The sequence below is a fragment of the Syngnathus acus genome, chromosome 17 (genome assembly GCF_901709675.1).
Source record: "Syngnathus acus chromosome 17, fSynAcu1.2, whole genome shotgun sequence".
Taxonomy (NCBI): domain Eukaryota; kingdom Metazoa; phylum Chordata; class Actinopteri; order Syngnathiformes; family Syngnathidae; genus Syngnathus; species Syngnathus acus.
Genome location: NC_051102.1, coordinates 2,033,759 through 2,059,854, shown reverse-complemented (window position 1 = coordinate 2,059,854; position 26,096 = coordinate 2,033,759). Strand labels below are relative to the sequence as shown.

Sequence of the window (26,096 nt, the reverse complement as noted above, 5' to 3'; positions counted from 1 at the left end):
CGATACGCGTAGTGTCGCTACTTTCTCCATGACGTCATTGCATTGCACCTGATACCTTTTCTTATTTGCATAATCGTCCTAACCAATGAGCGGATAGCGCATTGGTCGCCTGGCAACTGCTCCGCCAATAACATTATAGTGTTTGGCTCGGGGCAATCGGTCTTGAGACTTAAAAACATGGAATGTGCTGCGGTTTACCGTTGCACAGTTCGCTCATTTATCAAGAACATTCGTGGTGGTCTTTTGACAATTTAAAGAACAGACTCAGACTTTGTCGTTGTTTCGTTTGGAGTTTACCGGTACTTTGTCTCAATTGTTGACCCATTTTAATGTCTGCAGTGGTAAGTCCGTCTGTGTGTCATTTTGCCCCTAATTGACGAAAACTATAATTGCATCTTTATTATTTCATTTATTTCAATTATGTTGTTATGGTCTGTGCATATTTTTTAGGTTGGTTTCACGTTGACGGGCGTTTTCTCACTATTCAGTAGTTCGCCTTGGGCTTGTCACACCGAACCCATGATCTCATGGAGATATGCCAGGATTTTAAGACCTTGGCTTTGCGTTACATAATTCAAATATTTCAGATTATTTGCACTCTTTACATGCCGTTCAGTGTTGTTTGGTGTCCTGTAACTTTTTGATAATCTTCTTCAAAGCGAAGCCTGGCTGTCGTCAGCGTTTTCGCCAGGTGAGGCTCCTGTGAGTTGCGTTTGGGTGTTCCCCGACTGTTTGCCAGAGATAACCAAAGAGTATGTTTTTTTCTTCGCTCTCGAATGCTGTAAAAATGTAACTTTCACAACCAACACTGCGCCGAGAAAACAGGTCTGCTTGCAGTTGTTTGCCTTAAAAACTTCTTTGAAGGGAACCGCTTGATTCGTAATATTGAATTTTCCCATTGTTCCTCAACATATCGCGCTGGACATGTGAGCACAGGTTTAGCAGTATAACAGGAGTGTATGGCTGGTTCAATGTAAGACATCTTAATGTTACGACACTGAAGACAGAGTATTAAAAACACAGTATTGCTTGAATATTTTCTTGCTCTGGTAGCACAGTGGTTAGCAGATCTGCGACATAGTTCTGATGATCTTAATCTGAATATGTTAAAATATTGCCTGAAGCCTTTCTCTGTAGAGTGCATGAGGTTTTTTTCCAGGTGTGATGGATTCCTTCCATATTTCAATAAGATGCATGTTGGATTCATTAGTGGGAATGCTACATTTGCCCGGTGATTGCTGATGACCATTTGGGGCTGAATTGTACCTTTTTTTTTGTTACTTTAAAACCCCAATCATCCCTGTCTGGTGCACATCTGCCATTTAATCTGCCATGATCTATACTTCCTAACCCTTCTGTCCAGATTATCCTTTGCCACTCCATCTCACAGCTTCATGCTCCCAACACAGAGCATCCAGGGGGAGCTTGTGATCCACCAGCTGACTGCTAATCCTCTGTGGCTGATAACTTGTGACCTAGCATCCTTGTGTCCTCATGCGTTGGTGATATGGGAGAGTGGTGGACAACTGCGACAGGAGACGCGTCTATGGGTAATTTTCCTCTTCTGAGCACTTCGAATTGTCTTTTTTTCTTTTTTTTTTTTTAAATTGGAGGGTGACCCATATTCACGCTCTCCATTTAGATCAGCAGCCCACGTCATACTCCAGATTTAATGCCATTTTGGGATTTGTTTCATCAGGAGCCTATGAGATCTCTAGCATTTCACATGTGACGATGTCCCCGTCAAGACAGAACAACCTTGTGTCACTGCAGCCTTCGTTTAAGAACTCCTACAATCTGCTCACAGTCTTTTGCACAGATGACAACATCCCGCAGTGTATCTCCTACATCAATCAGGTATGAGTACAAGAGCTGTATGAATTGTTTTGGTTCAAGTTAGAAGTGGTGTGCTGTAGAAGTTGAGCTATTTCTCCCCGAAACCACCCCCCCCTCCCACACACACACACACTCACACATAGGAGTTCTCCTCCCTGGGTCTCTCCTCATGCATGGAGCTAAGATCAGCAGGAGCCGCAGGCCTCAGCGCAGTGCCCGCTTTGAACGCTGCTTTCGAGCTGCTGCAGATCCACAGGCGCACCCTGGCCAGTTTGGAGGAGCTTGAGAAAGAGCAGTACAAGAGGTCCAGCACCTTGGATCACATGCAGATGAGCAATTCAAGACTTAGGGCAAGTGTGTCTGGTCCTTTGTGTCTTTTTAAAACGTATTCAATTCTTTGAGTCAGTCGCGCTATAATTGTCATGTTTCCCACCAGGATCAGCTTGAACTGTCCATTCGGGAGAAATCGGGTTTACATGAAACCGAAAGGCAGCTTCAACTCAAAATCAAGACTCTACAAAGTTGCCTGAAGACTGAGAAAGATGAGGTCGATGACCCGCTGCACTCCTATTGGTCAGATTGTAATACTGACAAATGGTGTGACTGCAGGTCCAAAAGCTTCACAGTATAGTTGCCAGCCGCGCGTCGCAGTACAACCACGATGCCAAGAGGAAAGAGAGAGAGTCGGCGAAGCTCAAGGAACGTCTCAGTCAGCTACTTGTGGACAGAAGAGATAGAAAATTGGGTGACTACATTATTTTATTCCACATATGTTGTGTGTTTTGAATATCATAAAAAAAAAAAAAGGTAAAGACCCAATGATTGTCACACACATCTGGGTGTGGTGAAATTTGTCTCTGCATTTAACCCATCCCCGAAGGGAGCAGTGAGCAGCAGCGGAGCTGTGCCTGGGAATCATTTGGTGATCTTACCCCCCAATTCCAACCCTTAATGCTGAGTACCAAGCAGGGAGGCAATGGGTCCCATTTTTATAGTCTTTGGTATAACCCAGCTGGGGTTTGAACCCACAACCTTCCAGTCTCAGGGCAGACACTCTACCACTTGGCCACTGAGCTGTCCCACATAAGCCGATGCTAAATTGGAAACTGTGTGCTCGAACTGAAATTTTGTGGAGCTTGTTACAGCTGTTGTAAAACGCTTCAAACTGTAACGGGAAAATATATGTTTTTTGTCACAATTAGCTATTGACGTGCTGAATTGCATTGGACGAGCAGACGGCAAAAGGAGCCACTGGAAGACCGCCAAAGTCACAGCCAGGTATGGGGAGAAACCATCTTTGTGACATTTTGACAAAGTTGTTATATCAAATGGATACATATTTACCTTGTGCAGTCACGAAGGGCAGATGTATAAGTCCATGTTGCGTGACTACGAAGCCAGCCAGCGGTCACTGATGCTGGAGAATGCAGAGCTAAAGAAGGTCCTACAGCAGATGAAAAAAGAAATGGTACACATGTTGAGTCCACGCCAGGTGCCATGCAGAGGAGCAGGCACTGATGACAGCAAAGAGGCGGTAGGTGTGCCACAAAAAAGTCACTGAAATAGTCTACTTGTAAGATTTTCAAGTTCTTAACTGAATTTTATAGTGTTAGACTCAACACATCACTGTCAGATGTCTCCTCCCCAAAACAAAAAATCTGTTGCAGTCCCAAGATTGACTTATAAGAGTCGTAGTTGCACAGGCCAACTTGAACGACAAACTATAAAGAAATGGAAGATGCTATGCTAACTGTTAGCTGATTGCGGTAAAAACACAGTTAGTGCTTCACCTTGTCATTTTTATTGTGAAGATTAACTTGTTAGAAATAAACACTCAACACAACTATTTGATTCTCTGTGTCTCAGTTGGATTCTGATGGGGAGGAGAAGACAGGTGACTCCAGTAAGGAAATACTGGACCGGTCATGTGACCCAGCGAGGGAGGAGCTCACCAACAGTATTCGCCAACAATGGAGGAAAGTGAGGAGCCACATGGAGAAATTGGACCACCAAGGTATGCAACATTGAAAGTAACCAAAACACTCAAGTCAAACTCAACTTGGTTGATTTCCAAAATATTTTATTTTTATTCCATTTCTATTTTACCCCGATCCAAAGTTAAAAATCAGGTAGAGTCCAATAAGGAGGTGATCCCGAGGGAAACCCACGAGGACGAGATGGAGAGGATGAGGCGCGAAGTGCAGCAGTGCAAAGAGTTCATTCACACACAGCAGCAACTCCTCCAGGTCACGATTATAACAGATTGTAAGCAGCACAAATACAGATATTGTCGGTTATCATAAAATGTAGGCGTGTCTCCTTGGGCGCTTTGCAGCAACAACTGAACGGGTCATTTGACGACGAGACGGCCGGGCTCCTTAGTGACTGCTACACTCTGGAAGAGAAGGAGCGGCTCAAAGAGGAATGGAGGCTATTTGAGGAGCAGAAAAGGAATTTTGAGAGGGAGAGAAACTATTTCACTGAGGCCGCTATCCGCCTCGGACGAGAGGTTTGCCAATCGCTTCACTTGCACTGTTTTTAGTAAAGACTTATTTCAAATGTACGGTCAAGATTGGAATTGTTGTTGCATTCCACCTGCAGAAAAAGGCTTTTGAGGAGGACCGTGCCTCATGGCTGAAAAGTCAGTTTCTAAACATGACCCCCTTTGACAACCGGAGTAGATGCTCCTCAACTGATGGTTATAGTGCCTTATCGATCAGTAAGTATTTTCCTCTATTTTGTGGACATGCATAATAACTAGGGGTGTAAATCGCGGGTTTTGTCACGATACGATATCATATCGATACAAAGACTCACGATACGATATTTGCCGATATCTTAAAGCCTGCTGTGATTCATTCACGATACATCACGATATAGTGCTCCACGATCGATTTTCTTTTTTTTTTTTCTTTTTTTTTTTTTTTTTTTTTAAATAAAAAATATAGAACAATATCCCGATTTATAACAATTCATACGCAAAATCAACAAGGTACTGCAAACTCTTTATTTAGGAAATTACAAGAGTATTGTAGTATACAAAGTGCTTATTTTAACACTGAACTTTATCAAATTCCTATATTTTTTCTCATATAAGTAAAGAAAAATGAATATTCTTTCTTTTTTTGTAATACCATTAACTTTAAAGTGCATTACTGAACTATTTATTTACAATAATTTTAATTGTCCGTTGAGCCATCTTTTCTTTGGAATCCAAAGTGCTTCCAAACGAATGACTTGAAGCCCAAAGGGGAGCGAATTTCCTCGTCTTCTTGGACACTAGCCATAGCACCAGCCCAGGAGCCGCGTAGTTGTCGGCTCCCCTTTCACGTGCCTGCTCTGCTCACAACACAACACGCCGCGTACTGCTCCCGGAAAGAGGAAGCAAGCAACAATGAACTGGATTTCAAAATAAAGTCGCGTCCGAGGTCAAACACGGCGATATAAATCGATGTTTACGTTTAGCATCGATGCCAATAAATCGTAGAGCATTATATCGATTAATCGATGTGTATCGATGAATCGTTACACCCCTAATAATAACACATCTAAGGAAGTGTTTTTTTTGTTTGCTTGTTTTTTTGGCTCTCTATTTTATTGCATTTTAGGAAGCGAGCCAGAGACGAGGGCATCTTCGGCGAAAAGCCAGCTTTCCAAATCCCTAAACTATACATCGTTCTCTACTGCTAAACCTGCTCCTGCACAGAGCACCATGGTGCCATCCACTGCTGAACTTAACCGGGCATTCTACCTCATCCCAGACTCTAGGTATACTATCATTTATCATCTGCCCTCATTATGCGTTATGCCAAGAGAAAAATCCAGAAGAGGCCCGCGGGAATGCAAAACTATTTCCGCGCGTACTAATTCTTGGGACATTGTTTCAGTTCCTCTGGGTGTTTAAATCGAGTACGCCGGCAAGAGGCCAGCAGCACGTTGGAAGATGACAGAGACTCTCGTGTCATGGCCAAAAACAGAGTCTACAATGGAGACTTGAGTATCTTCTCTCTCGAGACTGATCAGAGCAGCCTCACTTAAGAGCCAATGTGGCTGATGAACTCTTGAATATTTTTTTCATACATGCATACCGATCAGTGACCAAATGAACAAGAACGCACTTTATAAAAGTCTGCTCTGAAAGGGGCTGAGAATTTTACCATGTACTGATATGATTGTTTTTCTTAAATGTTTTCAAAGATAAGATGATGCACAGTCAGTTGATTTCTTCAATACATTTTTGTGTAATATCTATATAAGATGATTAATAAATAGTTATTTGATTTAAAGCACTTATCATTCTTTTATTCCTAATTCATGCAAGAAACGCCCAAATTTAGAATTGATTTGATGGCACCCTGCTTCACATCCAGTGGACTACGTATTGCATCTTCTTACTAAACATGTGCAGACCTCATCCACGAAAACAAAGCTGTTAAAGGTTTGAAGAAAATAGGAGTTTTCAGTGGAGTGCTCAAGAGAAGAAAAAAGTAAAACCGTTTTAAACAAAACTATAAAATGTCTTTGGGACACCCAATGTGCTTAACTGACAACAGCAAGATCCAGAGTGGAGAGTAACGCTTTTCATCACAGCGATACGAGTACTAAAGTGGTTGAAATGGTAAACTATATTAAATGTTGGTTAATGTTCTTATCAATTCAAGTAAAAGTTTTGAATCAGTTTTAAAGTCTTTAACATTCTTTTGTGTTTCTAGCACCCCTGAGTGTCTGTAAGGCGCACTGCAGCCAACAATTCAAACAGGAAATTGTCATAGCATCGTTCCGTTGGTCTCTTCCATCCGAACAGAAGCGGAACCTCGCAGACTCTTTCCAAACAGCCGAAAAGCATAGCGACAATGTCGAGTTCTAACAACATCGTAGCCATGAAAAAGGTCGTACAACAGCTGCGCTTCGAAGCGAGCATACCCAGAGTGAAGGTAACCAGCAAATGTGATTATTTTGAGGGCCGTGTGTTTCGACCGTTACATTCGCCCAGCTAGCTTTGGCGTTAGCCCGACATAAGTTAGCCATTAGTCAACCGGCACACACGACTGGGGCGTTACTTAGATAAAGAACGGGAAGTATTGCCATCGACTCCTGTAATGTTAACTTAAAAATATCTGGTTAACTATACAAAAAAAACCACTTGCGGTTGATTGGGTCTGTAGTCATTATTTTTATTTTGAATGCAACTTGGGAGAATTGATTTGAAAAAGATGCGATTCTCAAGCTAATTTGTTGTAAAAGTACACTTACATTTATTCAACACTCTGACTACAGAATTAGGACTCCTCCTTTCTGTCATGTTACAAACCAAACCAGTGACTGAATTATTGTATTTGTCTTTTTGCTCCCAAGGTGTCCCAAGCAGCCGCAGACCTCCAGCAGTTCTGCATGCAGAATGCCTTGCAAGACCCCTTGCTTACTGGAGTGTCGTCCAGCACCAACCCGTTCAGGCCGCAGAAGGTCTGCTCTTTCTTGTGAACCTGCCGTGCTCATTTGGTGAGTGTGCACCTTGACCCGCATCACAGTCTCCTTTTGGATCCTGACTCTAATCTCTGCTTTGCAGGCCTTCATTTTGATGCTACAGGGAAATGTCGACCTCAACACTGCTCCTCATGCCAAGCCATTAAAACTGCCACAGGGAAGGGAGGGGACAAGGATTGAGGATCTCTTGAGTGTATTATACATCCGAACCATGTCAGAGAAGACAACCATCTATTTTCAGCCTCAGTAGAAGATGAAGAAAGAAAGCAGTTTTATTTTTCATGGCACAGTTGATTTTTAATCGTGCCTTTTCTATTCTATTTTAGTCTTCACTCCAATGGACTTTTTTGTATTTAATGAATAAAACCATTCTTTGTTACTCCAAATGTGTGTTGGCCTTTCGGGAATTAAGTCAGCAAAATATAGGTTTAATATTTTTGACCTTCAGAAAGTGAAGTATAACAAAAATAATTGCTACCTCTTACAACAGTGTCATCCAAAATGTGTTTCTAAAAACATTGATGGTGGCCGTATTGGAAATCTTTTCCACGTAAAGAGTACCAGCAAAGTTTATAGAATGTAGATGAAGAAAAAACAGTAAATGATTTTGTCAATATTCCTAGTTCATAAAGTAGCATGTTGGATTAGTGAATTTATTATAGTGCGTTGGTACATAATCATCTCCATCTATATGAAGCACGGTCGGACCCCACAAATTACAATCAATTTTTGGAACAATTTCCTTTCAACCCAATAAATTTAGTAAACTAAATGAGAATGCATGTATGATGGTGGGATCACATGACTTGAAACGTCTACTTCTTTTACCTTCAGTTCCTGTATTGCCTTATAGACGTATACCAAATATTTGTTCAATTAATATTCATAACAGAATGTGATCAATTTCTAAATTCTCCGTTTCAGTAAATCCGTTAAACTTGATTCCCACTATTGCCAGATGATGGCGCAAACACATCCACTAACCGCCTTAACTACATTTAGTAGTAGAAGAAGAATTAGACCGAGAAGACTGGTGTCATTCCTCCGCAAAAAAAGAGGAACAAGCTAACAAAAAAAAAAAACATACACACTGGATCGTTTACGCGAGAGACCGAGGTGCTGTCTATCGACTGTCGTGCACCTAAAGGCGGCAGCGTGACGAGTGTACCGCTAAAAGCTGCTTTTGAATCGGCCACAATGAAACGCTCCTCGCAGACGCCGGTCGAAGAAATGAATCATGGGACCGCGTTGCTGTGGAAACGACGGTAACCCGTTTCCCTTAACCCAGCATGTTCATCCCCCTTGGCTTAAAGCTTCAGGTGGAGAGCAAAAAGAAAACTTTCACCTTTGCTGCATGATAGTCGTAGTTTGATGTTTGTAACTAGTTTAATGCTAACGGCTCATACGCCGATGAATAGCGAACTAGCATGCTAGCTACATGACGATCCTAAAGCAGGATGAAGGGCTGGGCGATAAGTCCTTGAAATAAAATGTTATTATCAGTGAAAATAATCACAAAATTCTGATTTAGGTCATTTTGCGTTTATAAAGAACAAATATTGTTTTTTATTTTAATATCCATCACTAGTCAATTATATCCTGTTCTTGCCACTTAAATTTTGTTAGTCACCTAAATGTTGTTAGTCACTTAAATGTTGTACAGAGGCTGAGATCAACCGGAGTCAAATTCCTTGTTTGGCATGCACAAACTTGGCTAGTAAAGCTCATTCTGATTCCCCATTAGAAAAAAAACAGATCATGAATATTTAGATTGGGGCTTCTTACAGTGGTGTAAAAGGAATACAAAAGCAGGATGTTTTTTTTCAGCAAATATTGAATCTCCAATGTGTGGCAAATAACTTTTTTTAATAAAAATTAAAAAGTATCGCCCAGCCCTAGCATGATGTTCCAGGAGGGGTCCATACAGCTTGTGTGCCTCACAGCCAGCAGTGGGGTTCCCCTATTCACAAGGGGGGCCTCCAGGCAGCTCCCCTTCTCAGTCATTGGTTCCCTCAATGGCGTTCACATGTTTGGAAGTGGACAAGGGGTCGTGTTGTCCAGCTGTGAGACTGAGGGTGGCGGGAGAGTAGTGTGGCGAGTCTTTCAGGACAGCGTGATGCTCATCGCTGTGAGCGCGAGTCACCAGGCAGGTCAGGGTGCGGACAGCAGCAAAGGGGAGCACCTGCGTCTCCAGCGCCTTCTGGAGAACGTGTGGAGCTGCATGGTAATGGTGCTGGGCCAGGATGAGCTGGTCAACGCCAGGAACCTGGAGCGTCTGAAGAAGGACCTGCGCTCTTGCTTCAGCCTAATTGACGAGCTGTTGGAGGAGCGGCGCCCTGGCATCCTGGGCCAGCTGACGCATTGTGCCGACTGTCTGCTGCCCCCGCAGCCATCCCTCCTCCAGGAGGCCGTGCAGGGCTTCACCAAAGCCGCCGACAGCGAGTTTGGCTGCCTCCTGATCCACGGGCGGGTCGCCGCCGCCACAGAGATGTGGTGGCGCCTGGCCCCTCAGGAAATAGTTCTGCTCTTGGCTTTATTGCGGGCCCTTTCTGACTCTGGCGCCGCTTCCTGCGACTACCCGGTGTTTCTCCCTCAGGGCAGCCCCACCGTTGCCCACCGTCTCCTTCGCTTTCAGCTGCTCCCAGGGGCCGACGTGTGCGTGCTGTGTGGCCCCACACCGTCCTTGCAGGGTGCCGAAAGCACCCTTGTGTGCCGCTTCTGGTCACCCCTGACGGACACCCTGAGGAACTGCCTCACCGTTGGCGAACACTGCCTTCCCACATCTGTCACCTTGCGCCCCGACGTCCTGGCCTTCCTCCTCATCCACCGCGAGAGCCATCGCTCCATCTCCTGCGCGCCCAGCCACTCGTGCGCCCGCCCCCAAAGTGACCCGCCCTCGCCCTCCGAGGCTCGCTGCTGGGAGCTCCTAAAGCTCTTCTACATTTTCTGCACGACGCGCTACTTCAAGCAGGAGGAAGCCGAGGCTGCCGAGGAGGTGGAGGGGGGCGCCCACCCGGAGAACACAGAGGACTTTGTACGTGGATTCTCTCACCAGCCACTGAAGTGTTATTTGGTCACAGATGAGTGTAAATGTTTTGCGCTGCAGACACCGCAGCACCAACTCTTTCTTCTAACACCGCTAACGGCACCGACATTTGCCCTGAACACCATTGCCGCACAAACTCTCTCAAGTATCACTGCTGCTACTAGCTTCTAATGAACTCATTTCTGACGTCCACCAAAGCCTGATTATTTCTGTGAATTAACAACCTGTATCAGCTTTGTGAGCACGCCCTTTGGACGCAAGTTTTGTCCAAAAGGCACAGGCGAATGAATAATTGTCACCTCTACAGTTAAATCAATTTACAGGGAAGACTTATTCTGCCTGCAAAGATGATCATGCTTAACAGTATGTTTAGTATGGTGGAGAGATCTACTGTATATGAATGACGAGTATATGCTATGTGAAACTATGTGAAGAGTATTATGATAAAAACACAGCTAAAATATATCCTTTGATTCTTTTTCATTATGGGATTTTTCTGCATTTTGAATATAAGAAATTGAATCATGTCATGTGTAGTTACTCTCATAGTTTGTTCTTTTTGGTGACACAAAAAAAGGCCAAAGCCCAGACATATACCCAAATGAAAATTAATATGGGGTGACTTGAAACGGGGCTGCGTACAAGCGATGCCCCTGCAATCAGACATTTCCATGGAAGAGTGATTCATATATGTTATTGGTAATATTTATTTTTTAATTATATTTATTTTACCCCAACTTTGTTTGTTCTGTTATTTTTTTAATTAAATTAATACGTCTACATTAATTATATACTGTAATATAAAATAACAGTTTGATCAAAAATCATTCGTTCCCTTGAAAATATAAAAAATATTCAGTTTATAATGGACGTAATATAATTCACATTAACATGATTACTTTCCTTACGCGTTATTCAGTTCATTCATTATTCATTTTAAAAAAGCGTTCACCCAAATGTTCTAAAATCAACAACTATTTGCCACAACAACGTCAAAACATGCATTACCGACGCCAAAGCAACTCTCATTTGAATAAAAGGGGGTGAGGCTGAAATAGGAGGAGCGTCCCTCGATGCTTATTTTTGCATTTGGGGGAAAACTCCTTAACTGTCTTCTCCGTGGTGCGTTCACCGTCAATCTGTATCTCTGTGAATTGCATCTAGCCTCGTCGCCACGCCAGGGTCCAAAAAACCTGAGCAGAACCGAGCTTGGTGCGTTGGAAGGGGAGGGATAACACCCAAAAAGGGGGAGGGTTACCCTCGTCTTGAAAGCATTGCCATGTGTGCAGAGTTCATTCCAACCCCCTTTCTTTTTCCCAAAAGAAAAAAAATCCACACTTAGTGGCTGACTGGGAAGAACTCGGGAATATTTTTTGTACCACCATTTTATTTTTGAGGAAGTTCGATCTGGCACCCTGATCAAAGTTCATAGGGACTCTTGTTCAAGGTGGCGGCTGCACTTGCTCAGCTTATCGTTGAACTTTTTTCGATTTAACTCCTCTAGAAATTATCAGGGGAACATGGCAGCGGCGAGGATAGGGAGGCTGTCACCCGGAAAAGTTGCCCGACTCAGTTTGCCTCGAAGCCGGGGTGAACCGTTAGCCGTTAGCTGTGGCTTTGTACCCGCGGTGCGTTCACTGACCTCTCCCCTTATGTCCGCCAGAGCCATGGCCGGCCTGAGCGCCACGCGTTGCGGTCTGCCCAAGGAGAGCGTGACCGAGAACGGTACCTCGCGGCGGGGCAAGGTCCTGACCATCGACACCATGAACCCCACCGTGAAGATGGTGGAGTACGCCGTGCGGGGGCCCATCGTGCAGCGGGCGGTGGAGCTGGAGAAAGAGCTCTCCGAGGTGCGTCAATTTTCCATCCCTAAAATGAACTTTTAGCCATTTGTGATTAGTTGCATCCTTAATTGCTTGCAAATGTTCACTCATCGGTCACATTATGAGACACACAAACATAATCATGCTATTATTGTGGTTTGCATCATTCTACATGGCTTGAAATAAGTTCTTTGAGGAGCAGTTTTGCTTGTAAATGGCTTCAATTTAGATTTTTTGCAGGTTAATCCCAGGAACAAAGGTTTTATTAAACAACAAAAATATGACACTCTGATGGGAGCTTGAATGTAGTTTTGGGGCGTGTCGAACTTTCCCCAACATCTATATTATCATTATTATCCCAAATTATTTTGCATTGACTCATATTTAATTATTCTGGCATACCTAATGAAGTATCTCAGGAGCGTAAAGATGCTTACATAACTTTTCCAACAATTTGGCATCCATGTGAATAATAGCACCCATTTGCTCATGTGCCACCTGAACAGTGATTTCAATGACGGTCTTGGGTTATCACTGGGGTGAAAATGGACAAGGTATATTTACTTTCTCCTGCTAAAAGCTTCTTGCGTATGTCATTGCCACTACAGAAATACCCCCGATGATGACTCGGCGGGTTATCACTTGGACACTTGTGCCCATATCCTCTTGGCAAAGTCCATCCGTTGGTTAATCATTGAGGTTTTATCCCAACAGGAGTCTCTAGTGACATTTCCTGATCTGTTTAACTACTGGTTCGGACATTTTGTTTAAATTATCCCCTATGTAGACAATTGCACCTGTTGCCTGACTTTATCTCAGATGTCCTTGCTGAGTGACAAAACTGTCAAACTATCAACCTCTAGTAAAATAGCCCAGTGGTCTAGTTGTTAGGATGTCAACCATCCTGCAATTGAGACAAAATTGATTCAGCAACTTGGCTTCAACCAATTAATTAATTGATGGTTAACTTTATCCATTATCAACCAATGAAATTTACTGTATACTTATTGTATATTTTCGGAAGCTTTGTTTATCAAACTCGGGAAGAAAGTCTTGCTGCCACCATTTGGCAAACATCCCACCAAAGGTTCTGTGTACATGCACTTTGTACATTGCTGCCTTTGTTTTGTCCTCATGGGCATGCAAGCTGATAATCAACTGGGGCACCACAGACACACAAGGCTTTTCTTGTTCGTCTTCCGACGCGTTCTGACACAATGATGGCAGGCAGACCAAAAAAAAAAAAGCCTTTCTGAACGTTCACTAACATTATTCCACTAATGTAGAATCCACCTACTGTGGGCAGACTGCATTGAACTGCACCTGTAAGCCCACGTTTGCTGCCTAAAAAAAGGAATGAATCAAAATGAGTGTTTTTAGGCTGCTTGTTCCTTAAAGAAAAAACTGACAAAACATGCTATTTAATTGTCTTATCAGTCTCGGCTGATTTTATGTTGAGTGGCTTTAAGCAACCAAAGGCTCACATCATGGTGACCTGCGTAAACAGGTTTTCTGACAAATAGAAAGTACTGTGAACAAAAGTTTAAACAACCTGTTTATTTCTGTTATTCTTTTGGCTGCAAAGTAAACAAAATAACCGCATACAGTGCATATAGTCATGTTTGGATTACGAATTAAAATTGCATCACGAAACCGCACACTCTCCTCCTCCCTCACTCTCTTAAAGTGAGCATTTCAAACAATTAACTACTCAATTACTACTCAAGTCTTTGAAAAGCGATAAAGGATAACATGTTGAACAGACTCATATTACCTCCGTTTAACTGGACAAACAGGTTGTTTTGATTTCAAGGGAATGTTGATTGTGAAAGTGCCCTGCTTCTCCTCATGCGCGTCCTCCTTGTTTATTTGTACACGTGTAAGTTAATATTTGCTTTTAACTCCCTCCTGGCTCGCGGCTGCTCGAGCCAACCACGCAAACTTCACATTAACGCCCCGGAAAACAGACCTCTTTACGTTTATGGATGTCGTAAACTGCCATCACTTCGGTGGTTAAGGTATGTCTGTGTAGTGTGTGTTTCTGGGTCACGAGACATCAGTGAGAATACCCTATGGATATTTTCGATAGACATAAGGAAGAGGTCAATATGTGAGCCAAAGCGGCAAACTAACAAACAGCCAGTGAATCCAAGCATGTGTTTTTCAGCCTGCCGCTGCTGCATTGCTCTCAGCCGCCATCGTTTTATGAGTCGAAATCTGTTAACATTTAATTTTGTCCAAGCGCTGGAATTTAACAACAAAGTGTCAGCCAAACCAAAAAAAAAAAAAGTCAGGCACAAAATAAAAGCTTGACTTGATTTTTGTGTTTGTGTCATGCAGGGGAGGAAGAAGCCCTTCCAGGAGGTCATCAAAGCTAACATTGGTGATGCACACGCCATGGGCCAGCAGCCAATCACCTTTTTTCGACAGGTTAGCTCCTCCCCTTTTAACCAAAATACTTTCAAGGAGTGTATCATGCTTTTTTTTTTTTACATATTTTAAAACAGTCCACAGCTGTCTTAATAGCAAACTCGTGACATGCTAAGGTCAAGAAACATACCGTAATTTTCGGACTATAAGTCGCGGTTTTTTTCATAGTTTGGGTGGGGGGGCGACTTATACTCAGGAGCGACTTATATGTGTTTTTTTTTTTTCAAAAAATTTCAAAAAAAAAATTTCAAAAAAAAAAAAATGAAACCGCGATAAACGAACCGCAATGTAGCAAGGGATTACTGTAATTTGAATTTCAAGTGACGACAGCAGCGCGAAACCATCTGCGTCACTCCAATTCATTAAATCCATCAATCGTCCTTTGTCAACAATGCGTGCGCGCCGCTGACGGCTTTTGCACTTAAAAATATTCCACAGGCCCATATAACGATATATAAATTATATATCAAATAACTATTATATAAGCAATAATGTTATCAAACCATCTGTGCACTCTAAATCATTAAATCCATCGATCAAATTCCTCGTCCTTTGTCAACATCGCCGCGCGTGCGCCCTGACGCCAGCCTCGTCGTTATTCCACAGATTTACTATATAACTATATTGTAGCGTTAACAAAGTTCAAGGAAAGACGTGGGTTTGGTAAACGGCTCTTTATTTAACAAAACAAACTTACAGGCGTGTGGCGGCGTGGACGTCCAGCCACGAAAGGGGACGAGAGCTCCATACGATAGGACCGGGCGGGCGTAGAAGCCATGACCGAGATCCATGCACCGTCCTCGGACAGCCACCCGGCTGAGCGCCGGCCCTCGACTTCCATCCACGGAGCTGAAAGGCAGCTCGGTAGAGTAGGACCGGGCGTGCGTAAAAGCATTGTCCGAGCACCATCCACCGTCCCTGGACAGCCACCCGGCCGAGCGCCGGCGCCCGACTTCAATCCACGAAAGTGAAAGAAAGCTGGACGAGTGACGCGCGACGTCGCGCTGCTGACGTCAGCAGCGCGACGCGACGTCGCGGTCGCGCGTCAGCAGCGCGACGGTTGTTTACATAAAGGACAAAGATCGACTCGTCCAGCTTTCTTTCACTTTCGTGGATTGAAGTCGGGCGCCGGCGCTCGGCCGGGTGGCTGTCCAGGGACGGTGGATGGTGCTCGGACAATGCTTTTACGCACGCCCGGTCCTACTCTACCGAGCTGCCTTTCAGCTCCGTGGATGGAAGTCGAGGGCCGGCGCTCAGCCGGGTGGCTGTCCGAGGACGGTGCATGGATCTCGGTCATGGCTTCTACGCCCGCCCGGTCCTATCGTATGGAGCTCTCGTCCCCTTTCGTGGCTGGACGTCCACGCCGCCACACGCCTGTAAGTTTGTTTTGTTAAATAAAGAGCCGTTTACCAAACCCACGTCTTTCCTTGAACTTTGTTAACGCTACAATATATATTATCTATATATAGTAGATCTGTGGAATAACGACGAGGCTGACGTCAGGGCGCACGCGCGGCGATGTTGACAAAGGACGAGGAATTTGATCGATGGATTTAATGATTTAGAGTGCACAGATGGTTTGATAACATTATTGCTTATATAATAGTTATTTGATATATAATTTATATATCGTTATATGGGCCTGTGGAATATTTTTAAGTGCAAGAGCCGTCAGCGGCGCGCACGCATTGTTGACAAAGGACGATTGATGGATTTAATGAATTGGAGTGACGCAGATGGTTTTATTAACGTGTTATTTATGTAATAGTTTTTTGAATAACTCTGAATTTTACGTCAGGGCCGTTCTCAGCTCTTAGTTTGTGTTTATGTCACGTTAGCATAGCTATCGTTTAGCCTGTTGTTGCTCGTTCATGACTGTTCTTGGTGTTGGATTTTGTCGAATAAATTGCCCCCCAAAATGCGACTTATACTCCGGAGCGACTTATATATGTTTTTTTTCACTTTTTTGGGCATTTTATGGCTGGTGCGACTTATACTCCGGTGCGACTTATAGTCCGAAAATTACGGTAGTATGCTTAACACACCTTATTACTTGTCTTGCTGAAATCAGTCTCATTCTTCTCATATACGTTTTGCTACTTTTTTGCAAAAACAAGCAAACCTTGATAAAGACAATAAAATCATTTTTAATGTCAGAGGCAGCACTTCATAGTTGGCACTGCAATGTTAAATGAGTGTGTTTAATTGGTTTGCAATCAATTATAAATAATGCCTCCTGTCCCTGTGTGGTTTGAAAAGGTACTGGCACTGTGCTCCTACCCCGAACTGCTCAACGACAGCACGTTCCCAGAAGACGCAAAGAGTCGAGCGCGCCGCATCCTTCAGTCCTGCGGTGGCAACAGTATGGGTGTGTTGCACATGTTGTATTTCTTCAAACAGCCTTTGTATACATGACAGCGGTCCTGTGTTCCTCATCCGAGCAGGGGGTCGCTTTGTGGCGCTGTGTTGTCATGGAAACTTGTAGTTTTGGAGCGGGGGTGGGCAACCTAAGGCATGGTGGTTATTTGATGAACTTTTGACCCAGCTCACTATAAATATATATCAAGTTAGATAACTATAATAACTAAATGGGCACAGTAGTGGAAGGCAGACTTCTGCCAAGGTTGAACAATCATGATTTGGATCAGAACCAGATTATAATGATTAATTTTAATAATTTAATTTTCAATTTTATTTGTCCTTTATTTTTTTGTTCTTCAGGTTCATACAGTGCCAGTCAAGGCATCGACTCTGTGCGACATGACGTGGCCCGGTACGTGCAGCAAAGGGACGGCGGCGTGCACTGCGACCCGGATGACATTTACCTCACCACAGGGGCCAGCGATGGCATCGTGGTAAAGATTTCTTTTAATTTGTTTTATTTTTTCTTAATTCAGTCAATTATAGAAGTAACACACAGTGGCCACTTAATTGGTTCGCCTTCATCCTTGTTGTAGTAGCATGCTTAGACCACCAGATGTCAGTAATGAATCATGCTTGCAGTTTGTTGGTTTGCTCTCTACGTCAATGAAGTTTTGACTTACAATTAAAAGACTAAAAACTGCAATGATGCCATGTACAATTAAAAGACTAGCAACTGCAATGATGCCATGTTGTTGCCTGTTAACGACATAATTTGTATATGTTTTACCCCTCTAGTTATTTTCTGTCTTCTCTAGACGATGCTCAAACTGCTGGTATGCGGCGAAGGCACGGCCCGCACCGGCGTCATGATTTCCATCCCGCAGTACCCTCTCTACTCAGCGGCGCTGGCCGAGCTGGGCGCCGTGCAGATCAACTACTACCTCAACGAGGAGGCGTGCTGGAGCATGGACATCAGCGAGCTGCAGCGGGCTCTGGATGAGGCACGGAGCCACTGCAACCCCCGAGCCCTGTGTGTCATCAACCCCGGGAACCCCACTGGTAAAGACCCCTTGAGTATTATGTTTTGCATCAAAACATTCTTTTTGAAGAGGTGGGGTAACCCTAAAACAATCAGCTGAATCGTACTTATTTTCCTTACTGAGAACTCACCAGCTGTCGCCATGGCAACTGAGTAAACACTTTTTTACATTTGTCAGATCCTGCTGCAAATTCTATGGTGGCCTCTTCAAATGGAGTACACCAAAGAGGCTACACCGAATACAATAAAATACTGGGGGCCCTAGTTTTGTGCCCAGTTTAAGTCTAGCTAGCGCAAAGTGAAGTCTATTTTCATACATGGATGCAGCCAGAAAGGGGCCCTAGATGGATTGCAAAGCAACACAACCCTGTGGCTCAGGCTCAGCGACCCTCTCTGCCCACAGGCCAGGTTCAGAACAGAAAGTGCATCGAAGACGTCATCCGATTCGCCGCCAAGGAGCGTCTGTTCCTCATGGCTGACGAGGTGACCGCTCTGCAACCTTCCTCTGTCTTTGCCACTCTGTCTCTGTCTCTCTCGCTCTCGCTCTCTCTCTCTCTCTCTCTCTCTCTCTCTCTCTCTCTCTCTCTCTCTCTCTCTCTCTCTCTCTCTCTCTCTCTCTCAAAAGAAACACGGCTAAATGCTCTTGTCATACCGCCATCTTCTCGCCAGGTGTACCAGGATAACGTGTATGCCGACGGGTGCCAGTTCCACTCGTTCAAGAAGGTGCTCTTTGAGATGGGGCCTGAGTACTCCAACACGGTGGAGCTGGCCTCCTTTCACTCCACCTCCAAATGTTACATGGGAGAGTAAGTGAAAACTCTTAAGCCCCTATTCCAGGCATACGTACATCTTAAAATCTGCAGAGACCTCCTACAAATCTGAAATAAGATTTCGTCATGATTCTAGACTAGTGATTCGTCCAGTCTTAATGCTACTCATTTTGGATTTCCTCTGTTTTCCTCCGAGGTGTGGCTTCCGTGGCGGCTACATGGAGATCATCAACATGGACGACGAAGTGAAGGCCCAACTGACCAAGCTGGTGTCTGTGCGCCTGTGTCCGCCCGTTCCCGGACAGGCACTGATGGACCTGGTGGTCAACCCGCCGCAGCCCGGAGAGCCGTCGTATGATAAATTCATGAAGGTACATTAAAATCTCCACGAAATTTTTTTACTCATGTTTTAGTGAATGCTTTTGTTGTTTTTCTTGTCGTTCAGGAACGTACAGCCACCCTGAGTGCCTTAGCAGACAAGGCCAGATTGACAGAGGAGGTGCTTAACACTGTGCCTGGCATCAGGTGCAATCCTGTGCAGGGTGCCATGTACTCCTTCCCTCGTATCAGCATTCCAGAGAAAGCTGTCAAAGAGGCCGCAGTATGTATCCCACTTTGCCAACTAAAAGTATTTGGGCATAAGAATGGTGACGTCATTCGGGTGAGCTGAAGCCTATTACAGCTGAATTTTGGTGAGAGGCGGACTCCCTCCCGGGCTGGCCGTCAGATATCTGTCAAAAATATGTATGCGTGACCTGAGAACTGGGTGGGAGACATGCTGACCACACGACTACCCTGCCGCCATCCTCGAAAATGATATTTGTAGCCCAAAGTAAGCCCTAATGCGTCCTGCTAACGTTAGCATTAGCGAGCTAATGTTTCTGTTAATACACTTGCACTCTTTCACAACATGTCTCTCTGTTGAATAAGCTCTTTAAGGCGACGCGGTTGTCTGCAAAGAGAGAGAATCTGCTTAGCTTCCCACTTGAAAAGGTCAGCTGACCCGCCGATTGATCCTCGTTAACTTTCCTCGGCGTCATCGGCTATCCGAGCGGCGCGATCGCTTGGCGTCGGCACTTGGAGCGAGCAACGGATTTTCTAGCGGCCACGCCATGGGACGTAGTTAAAGCGAGCGGCTTGCGCAATCCATTAGCCCCCTCGTATATTGCGCGTCGCCTCCGAGCGGAATCTATTGCTTTTGTTCAAATTGAGTCCATTATGTCACCATTTGAAGTCTCTGAAGGTTGCTTCTGCGGTCGAGTGACCCTTGAAAGTATGCTCTTCTACCAATGTAGGCTGGGCAACAATTGCGAACAAGACTCAAGAGCTTTCCAGTTTCAATTCATTAATTCACCAGCCGGTTAAAAAAAATGTCCATTTGCTTTCATTTGGGCTCACTTCACTACAAAATGTTTAGTCAGCACTGTTGTACGCTTTTCTTAGACAAAGGTGCATTCAAGACATGGAGGAATTATAAGAATAACACGTGTACCACAACACAACAGCTAGAGTGGTTCTTAGTAGAACTCAAATTTCTGCTAAAGGCCAAACAATCCCAAACTGAAGCCCCTGTCCACTCCACAAAAATGCATAATTTTTTGTTGTGTTGATGAGACTGGTTATTGAAAATCAATCATATTCCTTTAATTTAGAAAAAATGATCCCCAATTTTCTGACATGTTACGAACCAATCATCATGAATGCACCGTCAATTTGAAATAATGTCATGTGTTTGAATAAAGGGCTGCAAATTCAAATTACACAGACGGACAACTCTTTGCCATTTGTATCACACAGTCAAAAGGCCAAGAACCCGACATGTTCTACTGCATGAGACTGCTGGAGGAGACGGGCATCTGCCTTGTTCCTGGGAGCGGCTTCGGGCAGAAGGACGGGACCTACCACTTCAGGTAAGAAAACAGTAGGCCTACACGCACACACACATATAATCACGCCAAATTGGAGTAATTTTCATTCTTTCATCAAGTCAGCAGAGGCCAGATTGTCCGATGGCAATTATCCTGTAGTGCGGAGTGTGTCAAGAGTGTTTTTATTTTAATTTCCCCAGTCTAGGCAAAAAACGGTAAATGTTAAACAAATCCTAAATGTTTGCTAAAACAATCCTTCAGCGTGTTTTCAACACTAAGATTGGCTAAGCCATAACCTCTGTAATTTTGACCTGAGACAGAACGACCCGAGGCTTGCAATTTTACCAAACGACAAATTGAGGAGCAACTAATTGGGTTAAATTTGTTTCTATAACGAGTTTCCCGAGTCGTTCACCACAATAATGGCAAGAGGAGCTTGCTCCCGTAATGTCGCTAACAAATAGCCTAGCAACTGCTTTTTCATCTTCTGATTCTGATTCTACCCCCGAGTAGTTCTTCTTTGCATTTTCTGGCAGTTTCTTTCACTAACATTTTTGGAAATTATTTTATATGTATTTTTAATTTTTACATTTTATTTTTTATTTCTAAAGATTGTTTTACAAATTAATTTAAGGAGGCATTTTTAATTACATTGTAGTCAGTGCTTTTTTTTTTTTTACATTTGTTAACAATTTGACAGTTTCATTCAAGTCATTCTTTGTATTTTCAAGCAATTGAAATTTTTTCATGATGTCTACATTTTTTATTGTATTAATTTAAGATTATTATGTAATTTCAGCCCCACACTTATACTTTTAATGATAGTTTTTTTCCCCTGACTATGTCAAATACATTTTGTAAAATGTTGAAGTAGAGATTAAGACTTCCCCCCCATTGTTGTTAGGTATCCGTTTTTTTTTTAATTTTACAATTAAAAAATATTAAGCATTTTTTTTCACAACATTGTATTAACTTTATTGATATTAATTTGATGATTTGATATTTACTTTTGTTTGGAACAACATTAGATATGGACACAATAAGAGAAGCACGAACATCCATTTTTTGTGGGGTCGCTCACATTTTAAAAAATGCTTAAGATGCTAAAAATCGCTATGCTGTCATCATGAATGAACTTTTTGGAGCAGCATCTTAATTAATTCCTCTATGTATTTGAGCCCAGAGTTTCTAATTGACTCTGCAGTAGATGGATCAATTGTTTTTGTATTCGCCGCTGCAAAATTAGGAGGAGAAGCTTTATGCTTTATCGTCGCTATCGAACCACTTCTCTTAACGGTGATCCTTCAAAGTCCGGGGAAATCTTTACACGCTCCGCTGCTGAAGACGCATGGGCTCGGCTTAACAACTTGGTCCTCTTGTTCTCTGACAGCCTTCCTACGGATGTTAAAAGGCAGCGGGGGGTGTGGGGGCTACAAATTTCAGGACTTCAATTCGGAGGGGAGTGGACTTGATATTTTAATTATCTTATGTCAAGATACATATGTATGACAATATCTTATGAGAATATGACAAGAATCTAAAAAAAAAAATGTGAGCAGTTTAAATATGGATGCTAATTGTGAAGTGAGTCTGCTGCCACTGCGGTCAAGGTCAGTCATTTCTGACGACAAAATTTTTTTTGAAAATAGTTATTTATTATTTTAGTTGCTGCCAGCCATTTGTAATGGAACTACTTGGGAAAAAATGTCAAATGTGGTATGTTAACATCTTTTAAACCTTTCTCCTTATACAGGATGACCATCCTGCCTCCCACCGACAAGCTGAAGGTTCTCTTGAGTAAAGTGAAGGAGTTCCACCAAAGGTTCACCAAGCAGTACTCCTAAGTCCCCTAATCGTTCTCTCTCTCTCTCACACACAAACACGCACACACACACACACGTTGAAGAACTGCCAAAATTCCGATCCTCCACTTTTTTTTTTATGAAGTGCCTTCACATTTTTTTTTTTTTCTATCTCACTTCCCTCCTCCTCATGGATGTTTGCAGAATACAGACATCCTAATAAGGGCACTTAAAACTAACTTTGCGTCAAAATTGTAGTACAGCGTGGTTGGTAAGTAGGAAAGAATATGTGCCAAGGATTATTTTAAATTTTTTTTTTTTTTTTTATTACATTTAAAAAAATATTAATTATCGCTGCTTAAAAACAAACAAACCATGAAGTATTCATTGCTGCAGTCTGTACATGACTGAGATATATGCAGAAAGTCATTTTTGCATGCTTAAAATAAATGTCGCTCGAGGCTACATTTTACAGCTTTTTTTTTTTTAAACATGTATTTACGCAGAAATCATATAACACAGAGTTTATTTTCCTCTAGCTGTGGACAATAATGAAAGCATGCTGAGCGCTGACAAAATGAAAAAAGCTATTAAGGCATTAATCAACCCTACATTGTATGCAAAGCTGCTCCAAAAGAGGGTAGGAAGACTTACTTTCAGTTTCCATAGTAAATCCCACTGAAAGGAAAAAAAGTTTCCATTTTGTGTTTTTTAACAATGCTAAGCCAAATAGTGCAAAAAAAAAGCAGAGACCCTAAGAATCAACTGTCTGTGTTATTTTGAAAAAGGGAATGTGCTCGAGAGTTGTCTACCCATGCACTAGACTAGAGGAAGCCTATGTTGCAAAGAATTTTGAGAATTACTGAAACATTTTTTTTTTTTAAATCTACTTGTATCATTATTTGACTAATTATTAACTGCATGCGTTATGAATAAAATCAAAAGTGATTATATCACCAATGACTTTGAGTAAGTCATCCTTGGTTGTTGTTGGTTAAGTGTTTAGTATTTTGTTCAGAAGTGGTGAACAATGACCAGATGACAAATCACTGTGAGCCGCCCATCTGGCGTCATTTCATCCATTGTTCATATTGACCGCAGCGTCCAGCCCACTGATTGCTGAGTGAATGTAGCTAATTGAAATGAAGTCAAGGCAACAAGTTGTCATTAATGCATGCATTCATCAGCACTACAGGAATCTGATTTGGAGAGGTTTTAGTTGTTATGAAGTGAAAGAATAACTCACTTTTTATGTTGAATATCATTGAGAGGATAAGCGGTTCAGAAAATGGATGGATGGAGATCCAAATGTGAGTTCAATTCAAGCAATTGGAAAGAGAAGACTCAATTTGGTCGGTTGCTATTAAGATATGTTGTAAAAATTGTATGCTAAATATTAATGGGTAGATAAAAAAGATGCATAAAAATATTATTTTTTATTATTATTTAGATTGCAGAAAACTAATGGATTACTTACCCTGTTTTTTTTTAGATTTATTTTTTGAAAAATTTGAATTGAATGTGTTACTTGAGATTTATTTCTTGAAAATTTTGAATTGAATATGTTACTTTATCGAGACCAACTATTGTGTCAGGCTGTCAGGTGTCTTAAGATTGAAGTGCCAATAAGTTATGTTCCGGTATGTTTGATTAATATAGCACAATTACCATGTTATTAATTAATCTGTCATCTATTTTATTGCCCGGAATGCACTTTCCCAAGACGGATGGCGCTGCAGTCCGTGTGCAAGGCATGATGGACTGTACGGGGAGACAGTGAGAGAGTGAATCATGCAGTTTGAAGGGGTTTTGGACTGTCTTGTTCTTCCTCATCCATAGTGTCTGTCAACTTCAATTAAAGTTGACAAAGGGCTCCCGAAATCCTAATTGCGGCTAGCCGTCCTTTTTCTTGACCTGGAGGCCCTCAGAGCGTTTGGTCCAGCGGCACCCCCACACACACACGCAATCAAATACCAAATTAAATGGGGTGGCTCGCCCGCCGTTACCAAAGGTCATCATTAGCGGGCCTGCCGATGTAAGGGGACACACGGGGAGGGACAGCGCTGTCATGTGGTTGTCTCAGCTATGACAACGACTGCTCTTCTATTCTCTCTGCACTCCTTTTTCTGCTTGATTGTGTGTGTGTGTGGAGAGGGGGGGGTTGGACTTTATAGCAGGACTTGTCTCTATGCCAACGATTCCCAGAGAGCCTGGAGGAAAGCCCCCCCTCCAAGTCATTCATACTTAGAAAATGTTCACCTTAATCCCTAGAGACTTTGGGTAAAACACTCCCATCAACTCTTCATCCACAGCGATCACTCATAAATTTTTTAAAGGATTTAAACGCACTTTAAAATAATACAAACACGTTTAAATGCATATATTGAGGAAGAGCAGGTGTAATGAATGACAGAAAAACAGTACTAACAGTATATCAGCGTCCGTCTGTGTGTCGATAGTAAACAAACTATTTTTCCAAACTAATAAATTTATCTTACAATTTTCATCAATCCCAAACATGTATCTACAGTCGTTGGTTTCTGTAGGCGTAAAAAGCAGGATTAAAGAGCATTTAAGCAATGACACAGCTTCTTCATCACTGGGCAATAATATCCTGTTCTTGCCACTTAAATGTTGTTAGTAACCTGAATGTTGTTAGTCACTTGAATGTTGTACAGAGACTGAGATCAACCGGAGTCAAATTCCTTGTTTGGCATGCACAAACTTGGCCAATAAAGCTGATTCTGATTGATGAAAATGATAACGATAAAACAACATTCCAGTGGCAAAAGGGATTTGTGGCAACGAGTGAGAATATTTGCCATTGATTTGGGATGAATGGCAAAAGCGATTGAAAGGGCGGTCCAATGAGATGCTCGTGCCTGACTTTTATTTAGAAGGGGCGGGGGTCCGTGGACAATTTAAGGCGAGAAGGGCACGAATGAAAGAAGCCAAATCGTGGAGCAAAAAGGGAGGGATGCTCGGCAGATTGGGTGATAAATCTTGTTCTGATCAGGTTTCTCTGGTGCCCTCACCCCTCACTCTCTTTCCAGGGGTAATTAATCAATCCCAGACTGCGGCCATTGATCGCTCCCCCCCCCCCCCCCCCCCCGCAAGCCCTCTCAGTATGTTTACACTCCTCGATTGTGTTTGCCACTAAGCCCCTCGACGCTGCTCAATCTCGACGACGCCTGATTGTGACACCGCGGTCTCGGACGCCGTCAAACCAAACAACCCATCGATTGACATCTCCATGAAAATCAATCGACTTATTGTGTTTTCTTCTGTCTTGTTTTCAGTTTTATCATAATCCTTTGTGGTCATGTCGTGCGGCACGGGTTGTGACAAACTTTTTTTGATTATGGTCACCAAGCGATCCCTCATAGACCTTGTGGATATTATGTCATTTACTCAGTCAACATTGACCCAAAGGATTTGATGCTGAGGGGCTTGAATGCAGACCATTTTGATTTCAGCAGGCTCTTGACCAGTATGAACAGGAATCATGTGACTCCTAAGATATGTGAGTGTAACTCCAAAGGCTCATTGATAAGAGCGGTGCCGCCAGGTTCACGTAGTCCGAATGAGCGCATCACATGATTCAGCCTCTCTTCCAGGCAGATGACGTGTGTGG

At 43.0% G+C, this 26,096-nt stretch overlaps 4 protein-coding genes across 11 annotated transcripts; all 4 read left to right on the top strand.

Moving 5' to 3' along the window:
- The first annotated feature begins 144 nt into the window (after positions 1-144).
- ssx2ipa (synovial sarcoma, X breakpoint 2 interacting protein a) lies at positions 145-6,122 on the top strand. 4 transcript variants are annotated; one of them, XM_037275365.1, is made up of 15 exons: positions 145-341; positions 617-691; positions 1,410-1,550; positions 1,643-1,857; positions 1,980-2,186; positions 2,273-2,383; positions 2,446-2,581; positions 3,039-3,114; positions 3,190-3,370; positions 3,703-3,850; positions 3,955-4,082; positions 4,172-4,345; positions 4,438-4,555; positions 5,445-5,604; positions 5,724-6,122. In XM_037275365.1, exons 3-15 carry the CDS (start codon positions 1,508-1,510, stop codon positions 5,872-5,874), a joined length of 1,848 nt encoding a protein of 615 aa, XP_037131260.1. In that variant the 5' UTR covers positions 145-341; positions 617-691; positions 1,410-1,507; the 3' UTR covers positions 5,875-6,122. The 4 variants fall into 4 exon arrangements, with proteins under 4 accessions (XP_037131260.1, XP_037131259.1, XP_037131261.1 ...); XM_037275364.1 differs by lacking the exon at positions 617-691; XM_037275366.1 differs by lacking the exon at positions 617-691 and having other exon boundaries at positions 1,364-1,550; positions 1,700-1,857.
- A 471-nt stretch (positions 6,123-6,593) lies between these two features.
- LOC119136745 (guanine nucleotide-binding protein G(I)/G(S)/G(O) subunit gamma-5-like) lies at positions 6,594-7,706 on the top strand. Its single transcript, XM_037275462.1, has 3 exons — positions 6,594-6,770; positions 7,192-7,335; positions 7,403-7,706. The coding sequence occupies exons 1-2, from the start codon at positions 6,690-6,692 to the stop codon at positions 7,315-7,317; spliced, it is 207 nt and encodes a 68-aa protein (XP_037131357.1). The 5' UTR covers positions 6,594-6,689; the 3' UTR covers positions 7,318-7,335; positions 7,403-7,706.
- A 662-nt stretch (positions 7,707-8,368) lies between these two features.
- On the top strand, positions 8,369-23,423 carry LOC119136702 (alanine aminotransferase 2-like). 5 transcript variants are annotated; one of them, XM_037275378.1, is made up of 12 exons: positions 8,369-8,585; positions 12,030-12,216; positions 14,530-14,619; positions 16,879-16,987; positions 17,341-17,474; positions 17,799-18,042; positions 18,426-18,505; positions 18,692-18,828; positions 18,989-19,163; positions 19,238-19,393; positions 20,590-20,702; positions 22,414-23,423. In XM_037275378.1, exons 1-12 carry the CDS (start codon positions 8,518-8,520, stop codon positions 22,502-22,504), a joined length of 1,584 nt encoding a protein of 527 aa, XP_037131273.1. In that variant the 5' UTR covers positions 8,369-8,517; the 3' UTR covers positions 22,505-23,423. The 5 variants fall into 5 exon arrangements, 4 of the variants coding, with proteins under 4 accessions (XP_037131273.1, XP_037131275.1, XP_037131274.1 ...); XM_037275380.1 differs by lacking the exon at positions 8,369-8,585 and adding an exon at positions 10,337-10,354; XM_037275379.1 differs by lacking the exon at positions 8,369-8,585 and adding an exon at positions 11,467-11,578.
- fuz (fuzzy planar cell polarity protein) lies at positions 8,959-10,831 on the top strand. Its single transcript, XM_037275402.1, has one exon. The coding sequence runs from the start codon at positions 9,221-9,223 to the stop codon at positions 10,535-10,537; it is 1,317 nt and encodes a 438-aa protein (XP_037131297.1). The 5' UTR covers positions 8,959-9,220; the 3' UTR covers positions 10,538-10,831.
- Positions 23,424-26,096: the final 2,673 nt, after the last annotated feature.

What these genes read in the sequence shown, in the direction of transcription:
- fuz (XM_037275402.1), top strand. Translation starts at nt 9,221, where the DNA reads ATGATGTTCCAGGAGGGGTCCATACAGCTTGTGTGCCTCACAGCCAGC.
- LOC119136702 (XM_037275377.1), top strand. Translation starts at nt 11,887, where the DNA reads ATGGCAGCGGCGAGGATAGGGAGGCTGTCACCCGGAAAAGTTGCCCGA. An exon ending in CAACCCCGGGAACCCCACTG is followed by an intron (nt 18,043 to 18,425) that starts GTAAAGACCCCT and finishes CTCTGCCCACAG; the next exon opens with GCCAGGTTCAGAACAGAAAG. An exon ending in TGTTCCTCATGGCTGACGAG is followed by an intron (nt 18,506 to 18,691) that starts GTGACCGCTCTG and finishes TCTTCTCGCCAG; the next exon opens with GTGTACCAGGATAACGTGTA.
- LOC119136745 (XM_037275462.1), top strand. Translation starts at nt 6,690, where the DNA reads ATGTCGAGTTCTAACAACATCGTAGCCATGAAAAAGGTCGTACAACAG. An exon ending in CGAGCATACCCAGAGTGAAG is followed by an intron (nt 6,771 to 7,191) that starts GTAACCAGCAAA and finishes TTTGCTCCCAAG; the next exon opens with GTGTCCCAAGCAGCCGCAGA.
- ssx2ipa (XM_037275364.1), top strand. Translation starts at nt 1,508, where the DNA reads ATGGGAGAGTGGTGGACAACTGCGACAGGAGACGCGTCTATGG. An exon ending in TGAAGACTGAGAAAGATGAG is followed by an intron (nt 2,384 to 2,445) that starts GTCGATGACCCG and finishes GTGTGACTGCAG; the next exon opens with GTCCAAAAGCTTCACAGTAT. An exon ending in CTGATGACAGCAAAGAGGCG is followed by an intron (nt 3,371 to 3,702) that starts GTAGGTGTGCCA and finishes TCTGTGTCTCAG; the next exon opens with TTGGATTCTGATGGGGAGGA.